Source organism: Rhinoderma darwinii, chromosome 1 (genome assembly GCF_050947455.1).
Source record: "Rhinoderma darwinii isolate aRhiDar2 chromosome 1, aRhiDar2.hap1, whole genome shotgun sequence".
NCBI lineage: Eukaryota > Metazoa > Chordata > Amphibia > Anura > Rhinodermatidae > Rhinoderma > Rhinoderma darwinii.
The window spans coordinates 300468040-300482353 of record NC_134687.1 but is presented as its reverse complement, the minus strand read 5'-3'; the positions used below and the strand labels follow the sequence as shown (position 1 = coordinate 300482353).

The 14314-nt window shown below is 42.6% G+C and overlaps 1 protein-coding gene across 1 annotated transcript in view; it reads left to right on the top strand.

Annotated features, from left to right (window-relative positions):
* The window catches only part of MAP1S (microtubule associated protein 1S), a 95827-nt gene that overhangs the window by 37981 nt on the left and 43532 nt on the right, over nucleotides 1-14314 (top strand). Inside the window, exons 3-5 of the mRNA XM_075825426.1 lie at nucleotides 8927-9009; nucleotides 9910-10053; nucleotides 10148-13277. Coding sequence (XP_075681541.1) covers nucleotides 8927-9009; nucleotides 9910-10053; nucleotides 10148-13277 — 3357 coding nt within the window. The remainder of the gene's footprint in view (nucleotides 1-8926; nucleotides 9010-9909; nucleotides 10054-10147; nucleotides 13278-14314) is intronic.

The window sequence follows — 14314 nt, the reverse complement described above, 5'->3', positions numbered from 1 at the left end:
CGTTTAACCCTTCAGATGCGGTGCACAATAGCGAGCACCGCATCTGAATGGTTTTGGAGAGAGGGAGGGAGCTCCCTCTCATCTCACTGACACCCGGCGATAAAATCGCCGAGTGTCTGTGTCTTCTATGGCAGCCGGGGGTCTAATAAAGACCCCCAGGTCTGCCTGGAGCGAATGCCTGCTAGATCATGCCGCAGGCATGACCTAGCAGATGCCTGTCCGTTTTAAACGGACAGGCAGTAATACACTGCAATACAAAAGTATTGCAGTGTATTATAATAGCGATCGGAGGATAGTGAAGTCCCCTACTGGGACTAGTAAAAAAGTTTAATAAAGTTATAAAAAAAAAAAAAGTGAAACAAAAAAAATGAAAAACCCACTTTTTCCCCTTAGAAAATGCTTTACTATTAAAAAAAACTACAATAAAGCAAAAAAGTTACACATATTTGGTATCGCCGCGTCCGTAACGACCCCGACTATAAAGCTGTTACATTATTTAACCCGCACTGTGAACGCCGTAAAAAAATAAAATAAAAAACAATGGAAAAATTGCTGTTTTCTGTTCATCCTGACTTTAAAAAAAATGTGATAAAAAGTGATCAAAAAGTCGCATCTACTCTCAAATGGTACCAATAAAAACTGCAAGTCGTCCCGCAAAAAACAAGACCTTATACAGCTATGCCGACGCAAAAATAAAAAAGTTACAGCTCTTCGAATGTGACAATGGAAAAATGTAAAAAATGGCTTGGACATTAGGGCCCAGAATGCAAGCAGGGGGAAGGGGTTAAAACTCCCCTCCTCTCTGACCTCCAGTCAGTAGGCCAACGCTTTGGCTTGGAAATTCTATTGGACCGAACGGTCTTAAAGAGGCTCTGTCACCTGTTTAATAATTCCCTATCTCCTATTTTATCTAGTAGGCGCTTTGCTGCTAATAACTACAGTGTGATTTTGTTTTATAAAAACGTTTATTTGCAAAGTTATGAGCATTTTTCTAAATATGCTAATGTGGCTCTAATAGCCAAATAGGAAGTTACTCTTTCTTTTCTCTCTGGGCAGTGTAATGTTTTTCTGTATGCCGCTGTCCAATCAGCATACAGCTTCTCCCCCTTCCCTGCCCAACAACACAGCCTGATCACATAGTATATAGCTTCCATTCCCGACTGTTTTCAACTGGCGATCTCTACGGTTGTTTCAAAGGACACCAGGATTGCAGTTCAGCTGTGAAAGATTAGAATCTTGTCTTTCATATGCCATCAGAACCGCTGTTCTAGGTGGTCCACAGCCCGTGATATGGCTGTTTGTATGAGACATTCTAGAGGGAAGGGGGATTACTTCAGTGTGAAGCAGCTTCAGGCTGATAGGACAGTATCAGAGGCTGTGCGGTAGCTCCACCTCAGGGGAATCGCTGCTGTTACCTCCCAGTTGTCTAATAAAGGCTCATTTACATGATTACAAAATGCTCATAAGTTTTAAAATCGTTTTGGGACACAATTTTCACTAGCATTCAGTGTGATTTCCACTCTCATGGCCCCCTAACTTCCCCAAATTGGTAGAAGACCTTCCAGCTGGCAGTGTTACCTATGGCAGTTTCTGTTCCCTTAAATCTATTAAAAAGCTTGGCCCAGATGACTTTTCTCTATCCACTATAAGATACTTAGAGGCTCTGTCACCACATTATAAGTGCCCTATCTCCTACATAAGGAGATCGGCGCTATAATGTAGGTGACAGCAGTGCTTTTTATTTAAATAAACCATCTATTTTTACCACTTTATTAGCGTCTTTACTCCACTAAGCCCCCGCATTATAAACTGAAATACCAGTAAAACCCTTAACAAAACTACCAAGCAATATCCGCTCTCCCAAAGCCTGGCAGTGTGCCCAAACTGTTTGACCACGTATGGGGTATTACAGTACTCCAGAGGACCCGTGTAACAATCTATGGTGTGGGCTTCCAGTGGTACAAGCTGGCCACTGGAATTGACGTTTTCCACAGACATGCTATTTTCTATCTGCAATATCCATTGTGTACTAATTTCTGCAAAACACGTGTGGGTCAAAATGCTCAATATACCTCATGATAAATTCCTTTTTAACCCCTTCACGCTCCTTGACGTACTATTACGTCATGGCAGCTCTATCGTTCGCGCTCCATGCCGTAATAGTACGTCTTGCAGTTAGAACAGCGGTGCGCGCGCCCGGCGCGTTCATGCGCTGTGATAGCTGCTGTTTCTGACAGCAGGCTATCACGGCATAATGGGACGGGACCATTTACTATGGTCCCGCCTCGCCGATCGCCGCTATTGGCTAGTCAGTGAGTAACTAGCCAATAGCAGCGATCGGTCTCATTCAGCACAGCAGTGCTCGAGCCCGGCGTTCCTGAGCTGTGATAGCTGCTGTTTCTGACAGCATGCTATCACAGCATAATGGGCCGGGACCATTTACTATGGTCCCGCCTCGCCGATCGCCGCTATTGGCTAGTCAGTGAGTAACTAGCCAATAGCAGCGATCATTCTCGTCACTTCCTCTCTCTGACCTCACATCCTGCTGCAACCGCCCTGAACGCCCTGTTGGAGTTAGCGAGGCGTTGAGATCGGTTGTGAGCAGAGAGTCAGAGAGAAAAGAAGTGAAAAAAAGTGAAAAAAAGTTTCTAAAACAACGTTTTTTTTGCTTCCCACCACCCCATCCACTACCCACTCCTGTTCCCTTCCTCTTTGAGTTCTACCCACGTTTTTTGGTCAGTGATCTCCTATCACTGACCACTTTTCAGTCTTCAGGACCACATTTCTTGGTCCCTGGGGATTTTTTTTTCATTTTTTTCTATATAAAACATAAAACAAAAAAAAAAATATAAAAAGAAAAAAAAGAAACAAAAAAAAATAGTTAGTTTAGCCAATTTTGAAAATTTAACTGGTTAGTTTAGTATTAGGGTTAGTTAGTGTCAGGGAACCGTCAAAAAGCGTAGTTAGGTATAGTGTCAGGGAATTTAGCGTCAGGAATCGGTCACCGTAGATAGGCTTAGCGTTAGGGATCCATCACCGTAGTTAGGTTTAGCGTCAGGGAAGCTCGGAATAATTAGATAGGTTTAGTGTCAGGCACCCGTCACCGTAGTTAGGTTTAGTGTCAGGGAAGCTTGAAATAATCTAGATAGGTTTAGTGTCAGGGAATCGTCGCCGTAGTTAGGTTTAGCGTTAGGGAAGTCCACATAAAATTTAGTTAGGTTTAGTGTTAGGAACCCTCGCCCTAGTTAGCTTTAGTGTCAGGGAAGTCCACTTGCTCTCTAAAAACAAAACACACATTTGTGCTAGTTGTGCTATCCTATTGCTCCCAGTTAGGGATTTATTTTTTTGCAGTATATAAATTTTGTCTTCGCACAACAAGCATGTCCCAACGGACATTTACTGCTGAAGAGGCGTATGCATTTCTGGCCTCCGACACAGACTCGTCGGATGGCGATACACTATTTTATTTGTCTACCTCCTCATCCAGCGATGAAGAGGAGGGACCCCCTAGGAGACGCCCCAGGACCACCACCATAGTAGAAATCCCTGAGAGAAGTGACCCCACAACAAGTGATACCCCTGAGCGAAGTGACCCCATTTGGACGCCCACACCAGACCATTATGAACCCCAAATCCCTGAGTACACGGGCAGCCCAGGCATCAAATTTAACACGGCAGGGTTCAGTGAGATGGACTTTTTCAAGTTCTTCTTCACTGATAACTTTATAGAGCTAATGGTCACCCAGACTAATTTATATGCCCAACAGTATATCACCAAGAACCCCAACTCATTTTATGCCCAATCCCAGAGGTGGACTCCTGTAAACGCAGCAGAGTTGGGCAAGTTCTGGGGACTGCTCTTGAACATGGGGCTTCTAAAAAAGCCATCCATTAGGACCTACTGGAGCACGGACATCCTATACCACACCCCGATGTACCGTATGGCCATGTCCAGGATGCGTTATGAGGCAATACTTCGCTTCCTACATTATGCCGATAATGAGCAGTGCCCACCCCGAGATGACCCCAGTTTTGACCGTTTATATAAACTGAGACCCCTATTAGACCATTTCAGTGCCCGGTTTGCCCAAGCATACACCCCCGAGAAGTGTATTTCCATTGATGAGTCCCTGGTACATTTTAAAGGGAGGCTTCAATTCCGCCAATACCTGCCAAGTAAGAGGGCAAGGTATGGCGTGAAGTTGTATAAGCTGTGCGAGAGTGCATCAGGGTATACATATAAATTCAGGATATATGAAGGGAAGGACAGCAGTATTCAGCCCCCAGAATGCCCCCCCTTACTGGGAATTAACGCAAAAATTGTGTGGGATTTGGTGCACCCACTGCTGGACCAGGGTTACCACCTCTACCTGGATAATTTTTATACCAGCGTCCCGCTCTTCAAGTGCCTCGCTTCCAGAAGGACTGCGGCATGCGGCACTGCTAGAAAAAATCTTAGAGGCCTCCCTAAAACACTGCTTGGGCAAACACTCAGAAGGGGTGAGAGCAGGGCACATTCTAGTAGCAACATATTGTGTGTCAAGTACAAGGACAAGAGAGATGTCCTTGTATTGACAACAATACATGGCCACACCAGTACCCATGTACCTGTACGAGGTACCAGTACAGAGACCCCCAAACCAGATTGCATCCTGGACTACAATAGGTACATGGGAGGGGTGGACTTGTCAGATCAAGTCCTGAAGCCCTACAGCGCTACGCGGAAATCGAGGGTGTGGTAGAAGAAGCTGGCCGTGCACATCATACAGATGGCATTGTACAATGCGTACGTGCTACGTCGATGTGCAGGCCAGAGGGGAACTTTCCTGGAATTTCAAGAGGTGGTTATAAAGAACCTAATTTTTGGCGACCAGGAAGGAGGGGCACCCAGTACTTCTGGAAGCGAGGCCACACGCATCGTACCAGGGCAACACTTTCCAGGAGAAGTTCCCCAAACTGGCAAGAAGGGAAAAAGTCAAAAGAGGTGCAAAGTGTGCTATAAGAGGGGGATAAGGAAGGACACAACATACCAATGCGACACGTGTCCCGAAAAACCAGGGCTCTGTATGAAAGATTGTTTTAAAATTTACCATACATCCCTTGATTTTTAATTTACCCTGATGCACTCCGCACAGCTTATCCCCCTCATCTTTCCCTTTTGAGCCCTGCCATGTGCCCAAGCAGCAAATAACAGCCACATGTAGGGTATTGCCGTACCCGGGAGAACCCACATTACAATTTATGGGGTGTATGTCTCCGGTGGCACATGCTGGGCACAATATATCGGACACTGAAATGGCATATATGTATAGGAAATTGCAAATCTCACTTTGCACCATCTACTGCGCATTACCTTTTACACAATAACTGTTGGGTCAAAATGCTCACTACACTCTAGATGAATGTCTTAAGGGGTGTAGTTTTTAAAATGGGTTCACTTCTCGGGGGTTTCAACTGTACTGGTACCTCAGGGGTTCTGCCTACATGACTTAGCACCAGAAAAGCTCCAGTAGGCTAAATGGTGGTCCTTCCCTTCTGAGCCCTGTCGTGTGCCCAGGCAGCTAATAACAGCCACATGTAGGGTATTGCCGTACCCGGGAGAACCCACATTACAATTTATGGGGTGTATGTCTCCAGTGGCACATGCTGGGCACAATATATCAGACACTGAAATGGCATATATGCATAGGAAATTGCAAATCTCACTTTGCACCATCTGCTGCGCATTACCTTTTACACAATAACTGTGGGGTCAAAATGCTCACTACACCACTAGATGAATGTCTTAAGGGGTGTAGTTTTTAAAATGGGGTCACTTCTCGGGGGTTTCAACTGTACTGGTACCTCAGGGGTTCTGCCTACATGACTTAGCACCAGAAAAGCTCCAGTAGGCTAAATGGTGGTCCTTCCCTTCTGAGCCCTGTCGTGTGCCCAGGCAGCTAATAACAGCCACATGTAGGGTATTGCCGTACCCGGGAGAACCCACATTACAATTTATGGGGTGTATGTCTCCAGTGGCACATGCTGGGCACAATATATCAGACACTGAAATGGCATATATGCATAGGAAATTGCAAATCTCACTTTGCACCATCTGCTGCGCATTACCTTTTACACAATAACTGTGGGGTCAAAATGCTCACTACACCACTAGATGAATGTCTTAAGGGGTGTAGTTTTTAAAATGGGGTCACTTCTCGGGGGTTTCAACTGTACTGGTACCTCAGGGGTTCTGCCTACATGACTTAGCACCAGAAAAGCTCCAGTAGGCTAAATGGTGGTCCTTCCCTTCTGAGCCCTGTCGTGTGCCCAGGCAGCTAATAACAGCCACATGTAGGGTATTGCCGTACCCGGGAGAACCCACATTACAATTTATGGGGTGTATGTCTCCAGTGGCACATGCTGGGCACAATATATCAGACACTGAAATGGCATATATGCATAGGAAATTGCAAATCTCACTTTGCACCATCTGCTGCGCATTACCTTTTACACAATAACTGTGGGGTCAAAATGCTCACTACACCACTAGATGAATGTCTTAAGGGGTGTAGTTTTTAAAATGGGGTCACTTCTCGGGGGTTTCAACTGTACTGGTACCTCAGGGGTTCTGCCTACATGACTTAGCACCAGAAAAGCTCCAGTAGGCTAAATGGTGGTCCTTCCCTTCTGAGCCCTGTCGTGTGCCCAGTCAGCTAATAACAGCCACATGTAGGGTATTGCCGTACCCGGGAGAACCCACATTACAATGTATGGGGTGTATGTCTCCAGTGGCACATGCTGGGCACAATATATCAGACACTGAAATGGCATATATGCATAGGAAATTGCAAATCTCACTTTGCACCATCTGCTGCGCATTACCTTTTACACAATAACTGTGGGGTCAAAATGCTCACTACACCACTAGATGAATGTCTTAAGGGGTGTAGTTTTTAAAATGGGGTCACTTCTCGGGGGTTTTAACTGTACTGGTACCTCAGGGGCTTCTGCCTACATGACTTAGCACAAGAAAAGCTCCAGTAGGCCAAATGGTGGTCCTTTCCTTCTGAGTCCTGCCATGGGCCCAAACATCAGTTTATCACCACAAATGGGGTATTGCCGCACTCAGGACAAATTGGGCAACAAAATGGGGTGTTTTATTCCTTGTGAAAATAAGAAATTTTGAACAAAAATTACATCTTAATGGAAAAAAATATCATTTTTTTAATTCACAGCCCAATTCAAATAGGTGCTGTGAAAAAACGGTGTGGTCAAAATGATAACAACAACCATAAATGAATTCCTTGAGGGGTCTAGTTTCCAAAATGGGGTCACTTCTGGTGGGTTTCCATTGCTTTCATACCTCAACACCTCTTCAAACCTGGCATGCTGCCTAAAATATATTCTAATAAAAAAGAGGCCTCAAAATGCACTAGGTGCTCCTTTGTTTCTGAGGCTTGTGTTTTATTCCACGAGCGCACTAGAGCCACATGTGGGACATTTCTAAAAACTGCAGAATCTGGACAATACATATTTAGTAGTATTTCTCTGGTAAAATCTTCTGTGTTACAGAAAAAAATGGAATAATATTGAAATTCAGCAAGAAAAATGAAATTTGCAAATTTCACCTCCACATTGCTTTAATTCCTGTGAAATGCCTGAAGGGTTAAAAAACTTTCTAAATGCTGTTTTGAATACTTTGAGGGGTCTAGTTTTTAAAATGGGGTGTTTTATGGGGGTTTCTAATACATAGGCCCCTCAAAGCCACTTCAGAACTCAAGAGGTACCTTAAAAAAAAGGCTTTTGAAATTTTCTTAAAAATATGAGAAATTGCTGTTTATGTTCTAAGCCTTGTAACGTCCAAGAAAAATAAAAGAATGTTAAAAAAACGATGCCAATCTAAAGTAGACATATGGGAAATGTGAACTAGTAACTATTTTGGGTGGTATAACCGTCTGTTTTACAAGCAGATGCATTTAAATTCTGAAAAATGCAATTTTTTCAAAATTTTCTCTAAATTTTGCAATTTTTCACCAATAAACACTGAATATATCGACCAAATTTTACCACGAACATGAAGCCCAAAGTGTCACGAGAAAACAATCTCAGAATCGCTTGGATAGGTTTAAGCATTCCGACGTTATTACCACATAAAGTGAAATATGTCAGATTTGAAAAATGGGCTCTGAGCCTTAAGGCCCAAACTAGGCTGCGTCCTTAAGGGGTTAAAGGGGTTTAGTTTCCCAAATGGGGTCCCTTCTAGGGGGTGTTCACTGTACTGGTACCTCGGCTCAATGCGACATGGTGTAAAAAAAAAAATAAAAAATTTTGTAAAATCTTCACTCCAAAAGAAATTCCGTCCCCCCCCCCCTTATTTCGCCCCCTATTCATTTTTCAATAAATTTCATGTAAGTTGGTCCGTAAAATGGCACTTTTCATTTTGATGTTCTAAATGCCGCACAATTTTAAACATACATGTTTATAACATTCACAGCTGTGTTGTGCAAGAACACCCTGACTTCTTTTCATTTACAACATGCATGCCGTGTCAAAAGTACCATACCTCTCAATTCCTATACCTGCTCTTCATTTCATATTTTTCCATGGCTGTTAGCGGCAACATGAATAATCTATATGCAAGCGCACGTCAAATACGTTAAATCTGTTTAAATAACAAATATTTCTCACACTAGTCAAAAATTGTTTACAAATGTTAAGCGAATGTCTAAGTTTTTAAAAATGTAAGGCAAGTGTGGGGTTTTTATTTTTTTGGTTCTTTTAATGAAGTTGTGGACAAACGTGTGGTTTAAGCAATTTAGATGCTGGGGCACAAGCCCCATAGTGTTCAAACACAGATGGTGACCTAATTAATTTTGCCTGAAATTATTTTAAAGCAAAAATATTGCTATCTCTCTTATTGATCAGTGCTTGTCTTTGATTACAGGGCAAAGAAGTCTCCATCATACAGGTGACACGCTAGAGACATTGGTTGTGATTAACCCTTCAAAGAAATCCGTATGTGATGAGGTACGTTGAAGTTTTGCAACTGCAAGAACCAATCCGTCTAAAGAGTAAGCCCACTTTAACAATATCGGGCAACTAAGGCTTCGTTTACATCTGCGCTAGGACGAAGCCCTAACCGACACCGACTGAAACCATAGGTTTCCTTCACCATTGATTTCAATGTGACGGATCCGTTTGTCTCTGTTGTGCAAGGGTTCCTTCGTTTTGACGGAATCAATACCGTAGTAGACTACGCACGTCATGCTTCCCTCTGACAAGGTTTATGGAGATGCTGATTTCATATTCCAGCTAGACATGGCACCTGCCCAAAAGTACCAATACCTGGTTTAATAACCACAGTATCACTGTGCTTGATTGGCCAGTAAACTCGCCTGACCTAAACCCCATAGAGAATCTATGGGGTATTGTCAAGAGCAAGATGAGACACCAGAACCAACAATGCAGACGAGCTGAAGGCCACTATCAAAGCAACCTGGGCTTCCATAACACCTCAGCAGTGCCACAGGCTGATCACCTCCATGCCACGCCGCATTGATGCAGTAATTCATGCAAAAGGAGCCCCGACCAATTATTGAGGGCATATACTGGACATACTTTTCAGTAGGCCAACTTTTCGGTAATTAAAAATCCTTTATGAAATTGGGCTTATATATTCTAATTTTCTGAGACCATGAAAACCCAAAATTTAGTAACTGTTAGTCATAATCATCAACATTAAAATAACAAAATGCTGGAATTAGATCACTGTGTGTAATAAATCTATATAATATAAGTTTCACTTTTTGAATTGAATTACTGGAATTATCTTTTTGATATTCAAATTCATTGAGAAGGACTAGTATGCGTATAGATGTGTATATTATAATCTTTTTTTTTTTATTTTTTTTTTTTTTTTTTTTTAAGATCCGTAAATTAATATGCCACTCCTCACAGCATAAGCTGTTGATATTTACCGGCCCTTTCCTTGAAGACACTGGGGAAATGCTACTGCAAGGTGGAGGAGGTTTCTCAATTGAAGACTTTATTCATATTTTTACAGACAAAGAGGTAATCTTACTCTTAATGATGCAGAAATATAAGCAGGGACACAGAACCTAATGTCAGTTACTTAAATCTAACACAAGTTTGTCTCTCTTCTCAGATTGGTGAGACTTTAGGCTCTTCTGACCCAACAGCTCGTGTGTGTTTGACAATTTCTTGCCCAGATAATTGGGATTTGTCACAGATCAACAAATGTAGCCTACAAGACTTTATTGAATTGAAGATTAATAAAGGCCAGATCTTGCAGGAATCTGAGGGTTTGTTAGAGTTAGCGGAGTATCTTTCGGAGTCCCTGGAGCCGCCATCCCCATTTGAACTGCTGGAGTCCCCTACAACTGTTGGTTTCTTGAAGTTGTTTAAACCGTGCTGCTATGTTTTCCCTGGGGGTAGGGGAGACTCTGCTTTCTTTGCTGTAAATGGGTTTAACATGTTAGTCAATGGCGGTTCTGATACAAGATCTCCATTTTGGAAATTAATACGCCATTTGGATAGGGTGGACTCAATCCTTCTCACTCACGTGGGTCTAGACAATCTGCCTGGCATAAACAGCTTGCTACAGAGGAAGATAGCAGAGGTACAAGAGACAATTTCTCAATCATCACAACCTAACAACGAATGGTTAAATAATTTGGTGTCACCAGAGCTAGGCGTTGTGTTTTTGAACACTCCAAAAAGCCTGATTGCTGAAGAAAATTCCAGTATGGTTAAGGTTGGAGAAGAGGCCTTACTCACAGTGCAATGTTTAGAGAAACTAAGTATTCAGCCAGAACCACTGTACAGAAGTGGAAATGCTATAGAGCCAACTACACTGTTTCAGAAGATGGGCGTTGGCAGATTAGAAATGTACATCCTGAACCCTATGAAGGGCAGCAAAGATCTTGAAGCTTTCAAAAATTGGCCTGGAAATGAGGATTGTAAGGCATCTGGTTTACCTTTAACCTCTCTGACTTCTGTCTGTGCATTACTTGTGTGGCATCCTTCTGCGCCTTCTGAGAGGATTGTAAGGGTGCTATTCCCAGGCTGCACTCCTCAGAACAAAATTTTTGAAGGTCTTGAAAAACTGAAAAACCTAGACTTTTTGAAAGACCCAGTCTTAACTCGGAAAGATCTGGACATGATGGCATGCAGTCACTCTGATAGAATTGGTGCTAAGCCAAGCCGTACTGACAGCAAAGAGAGTCTGGGATCTGGATCAGGGCGACTGAGTGTTGAACCAAAACTTGGATCAGGAAAAGATAAGCCCTTCAAAGTGGAAAAAAAAGAACTTTGTCCAGATGGAAAAGACCGATCCAAAACTGTTATAGAAACCAGCAAGGAAGCTGTAACAGATGGTGGAAAACAAAAAGAGGGCAGGGGTAAAACCGAAACTGCATCTGAAAAACTTAAACCTGATTCAAGACTGAAAAATTTGAAAGAAAAGGCTTTGGTAAAAGAACAGACAAAAGATGACAAAAAAACTTTCAAAAAGGATGAAATTCAAGTAGATAAAAGAAAAGTAGTTAAAGTAGAAGCTAAGAGAGATTTGCGCTCACCTTTTTTTGATGCCAGAACAGACACACCAAAGAGAGATCTAAAAGAAGGCAAAGTAGAAGAAGGAAAAATCTCCCGACTTGGTATCAAAGACGTAAAGAAAGTATCAATTACACCGGCTGATTCCAGGAGACCCATTTCCAAAGTGGGATCATTGAAAAAGGAACTGGGAGGAATGAAAAAGGACATGGTTGCAGGTGCCAAGACCATGGTAAAGGTTAAACCCCAAAAGAAGGAGCAAGTTAAGGAAAACAAAACTCAGCCAACTCAAAAGAATGTAGCCACTGCGAGTAACAACCCAGTTTCTTGTGAAGTAAATATTGGTTCTCAAGAGACTAGTAAAAACATTGAGCATGTATGTGCTGAGGTTGGCAACAATGTCAGCCATGAGAACGGACTTGCTGTATGTACAAAGAATGGTCAAAGTGTAGTTGAGCCAGAGAGCCCAAATGGATTCCGTTACATGGAGACAAGTCCCCCTAAGGGCCTAGCACCCGTTTCTCCATTATCTAAAACACCCAGAAGTGAAATTAGTGTGAATTTTGACCTGACTCCTACAAACTTCGAGGTCCAAGACCAAAACAAAAGTGGGCGTCATGGGCAAGACTGGCTGGATGATCCCTGTGGGAGCTCTGAAGAAAAGACTTTGGAGATTACCTCACCTGTCAGTCCAGAACATCATTCACCAGCAGTGGCACAACAGAGTAGTGGGCAGGCACTTTCTTTTGGAGAAGGAAAGAATCTCAACTCTTTTAAGGCTCCTCCAAAATCTTCTCAAGAGAACTCCAATTCTTCACAAGGAAAGCAAACTAGTTGCTTGTCTTTGAGTCCATTTCGAGAGGACCTACCTGATGTATCTCCTACAATCACCACTCCTTCTTTGCCTGCTGAAGTGGGCTCTCCCCATTCCACAGAAGTGGATGAATCTCTATCCATTTCTTCCTTTGAGCAGACCCTCCCCCCAGTTAGTGAATCTCCTAGAGATGTCTCACCAGAGATCCATGCTGCAAGTAGAGTAGGTCTGAGCTTACCTGTGCACCCTTCACACTCCAGTGAAATTGAAGGACCCTCTGAAAGGTCCGCTTCTCCTCATGACGTTGATCTGTGCTTGGTTTCACCATGCGAGTTTGAGCATCCTAAATCTGATGCTGTAACAAGTCCACGAGATAGTGACAGTGATCCTTCCCAGGAACTACCCAAGCCTCCATGTTGCCTTGAAAAAAACACTCCAAATGGGCCTGAAACACCACCTACTTCAGTAAGCGAATCTTTGCCAACAATCTCTGATTCTGGGCCTGAGGAGGGTTCTTCAATTGCCATTGATGGAGCATCTGATTCAGAGGGGGACAATACACCAAGGCTTTTGGATCCTATTCCTCAACCCTTAAAGGATCCACATCCTACACCACCTCAACCTGGAACCTGCATGGTTGATCCTGAGGCCCTGTCTACAAATCTTAGTGACAATAAAAGTCAAAACCATCTATCCTCTTCCAACTTTCGTAATAACGCCAGCAAAATATCCGGTCCATCTGGAAAAGCCAGGGGTATTGCAGAAAGAACTAGCAAGGCTACTACAGTCAAGGCTGAAATGTCTGAAAGGATGCGCACGAGTGTGGACCCTAGACAGTCTCTTGCCAGACGCAGTGTTGGGAACACAATTAGAGGAACTCCTGCAGGAACTCGTTCACTTTTAGCAGGTAGGTGTTGTCTTTGTTGGTACTGCCATTTTATTTTGACACCTTTTTAAACTAGTGCTAATCTTTGTCTGTTTAAGGGGATCAGCAAGTTTTTTGTTTGTTTTTGTTTTTTTAAAGAAAAAATACTTATTTTTCTGGTATGGTTTATTTTGTTGGGTGTGTCCAATAAGTTATAAAAGGTTGCAGTTTGGCTACTTGTCAGGCGAACAGGCTATTCTCTAGATTGGTAAAAAAAAAACAAAGTAGCTTATTAGTTGGAGAGTTAAATATAGACTGACTAGCATGTTCCAAGATGAGCTTCTTTTGAGACTGACCATAGAATAGGGAAGATTGTAGACAACGGACTATTAGAGGTCTTCTGCTCATCCGCAGTTAGACCCTATAACGCCTAACCATACAGTTAAAATGTGAAGATAAAGGATCCTATCAAAATCCGAAACATCGACTGAGAATCTGTGTTGGTGGAAACAACCTGACATTTAAACCTGACTGAATCTTTGTCTCCCCTAGAGATGAGCGTTACCATAGGCATCGTCTCCCAGCAGTACAGGGGTATACCTTTTTACAATTACCTTTTTTAATGTACATGAGAATTTATTTTTAACATATTTTATTCTGAGTTGATCACATGGTAGACTTTACTACTGAGACATTCTGATGACTTTTTTTAATTTGTCTGATTTCTGAGAGGTGTAATGTTTTCATGGAGACATACTGGATTCAAATTACCAAGTTTTCTTAATCATGCGTGTCACAGGGCTACACGACGTTTGAGATTATACTTTCTCCCATCTGTTACACTAAACCAAAGGAACGGTTTAGGAAAAGTTTCCAATCTCCGCCGTTCTTGGATTTGTAGGCCATGTTTGTGGTGGATTTGTAGCATATTTTTGGTGCAAATTCTGCACTACAGATCTGCAATAATTTACAGTACAATACATGTAGATGCGGTTTTTTTAAAACTACATTTGTACATAGCAGTCATAAAGTGTATGGATTTCAAGGCATGATGCGAATATTCAATGCATACTGTCAAT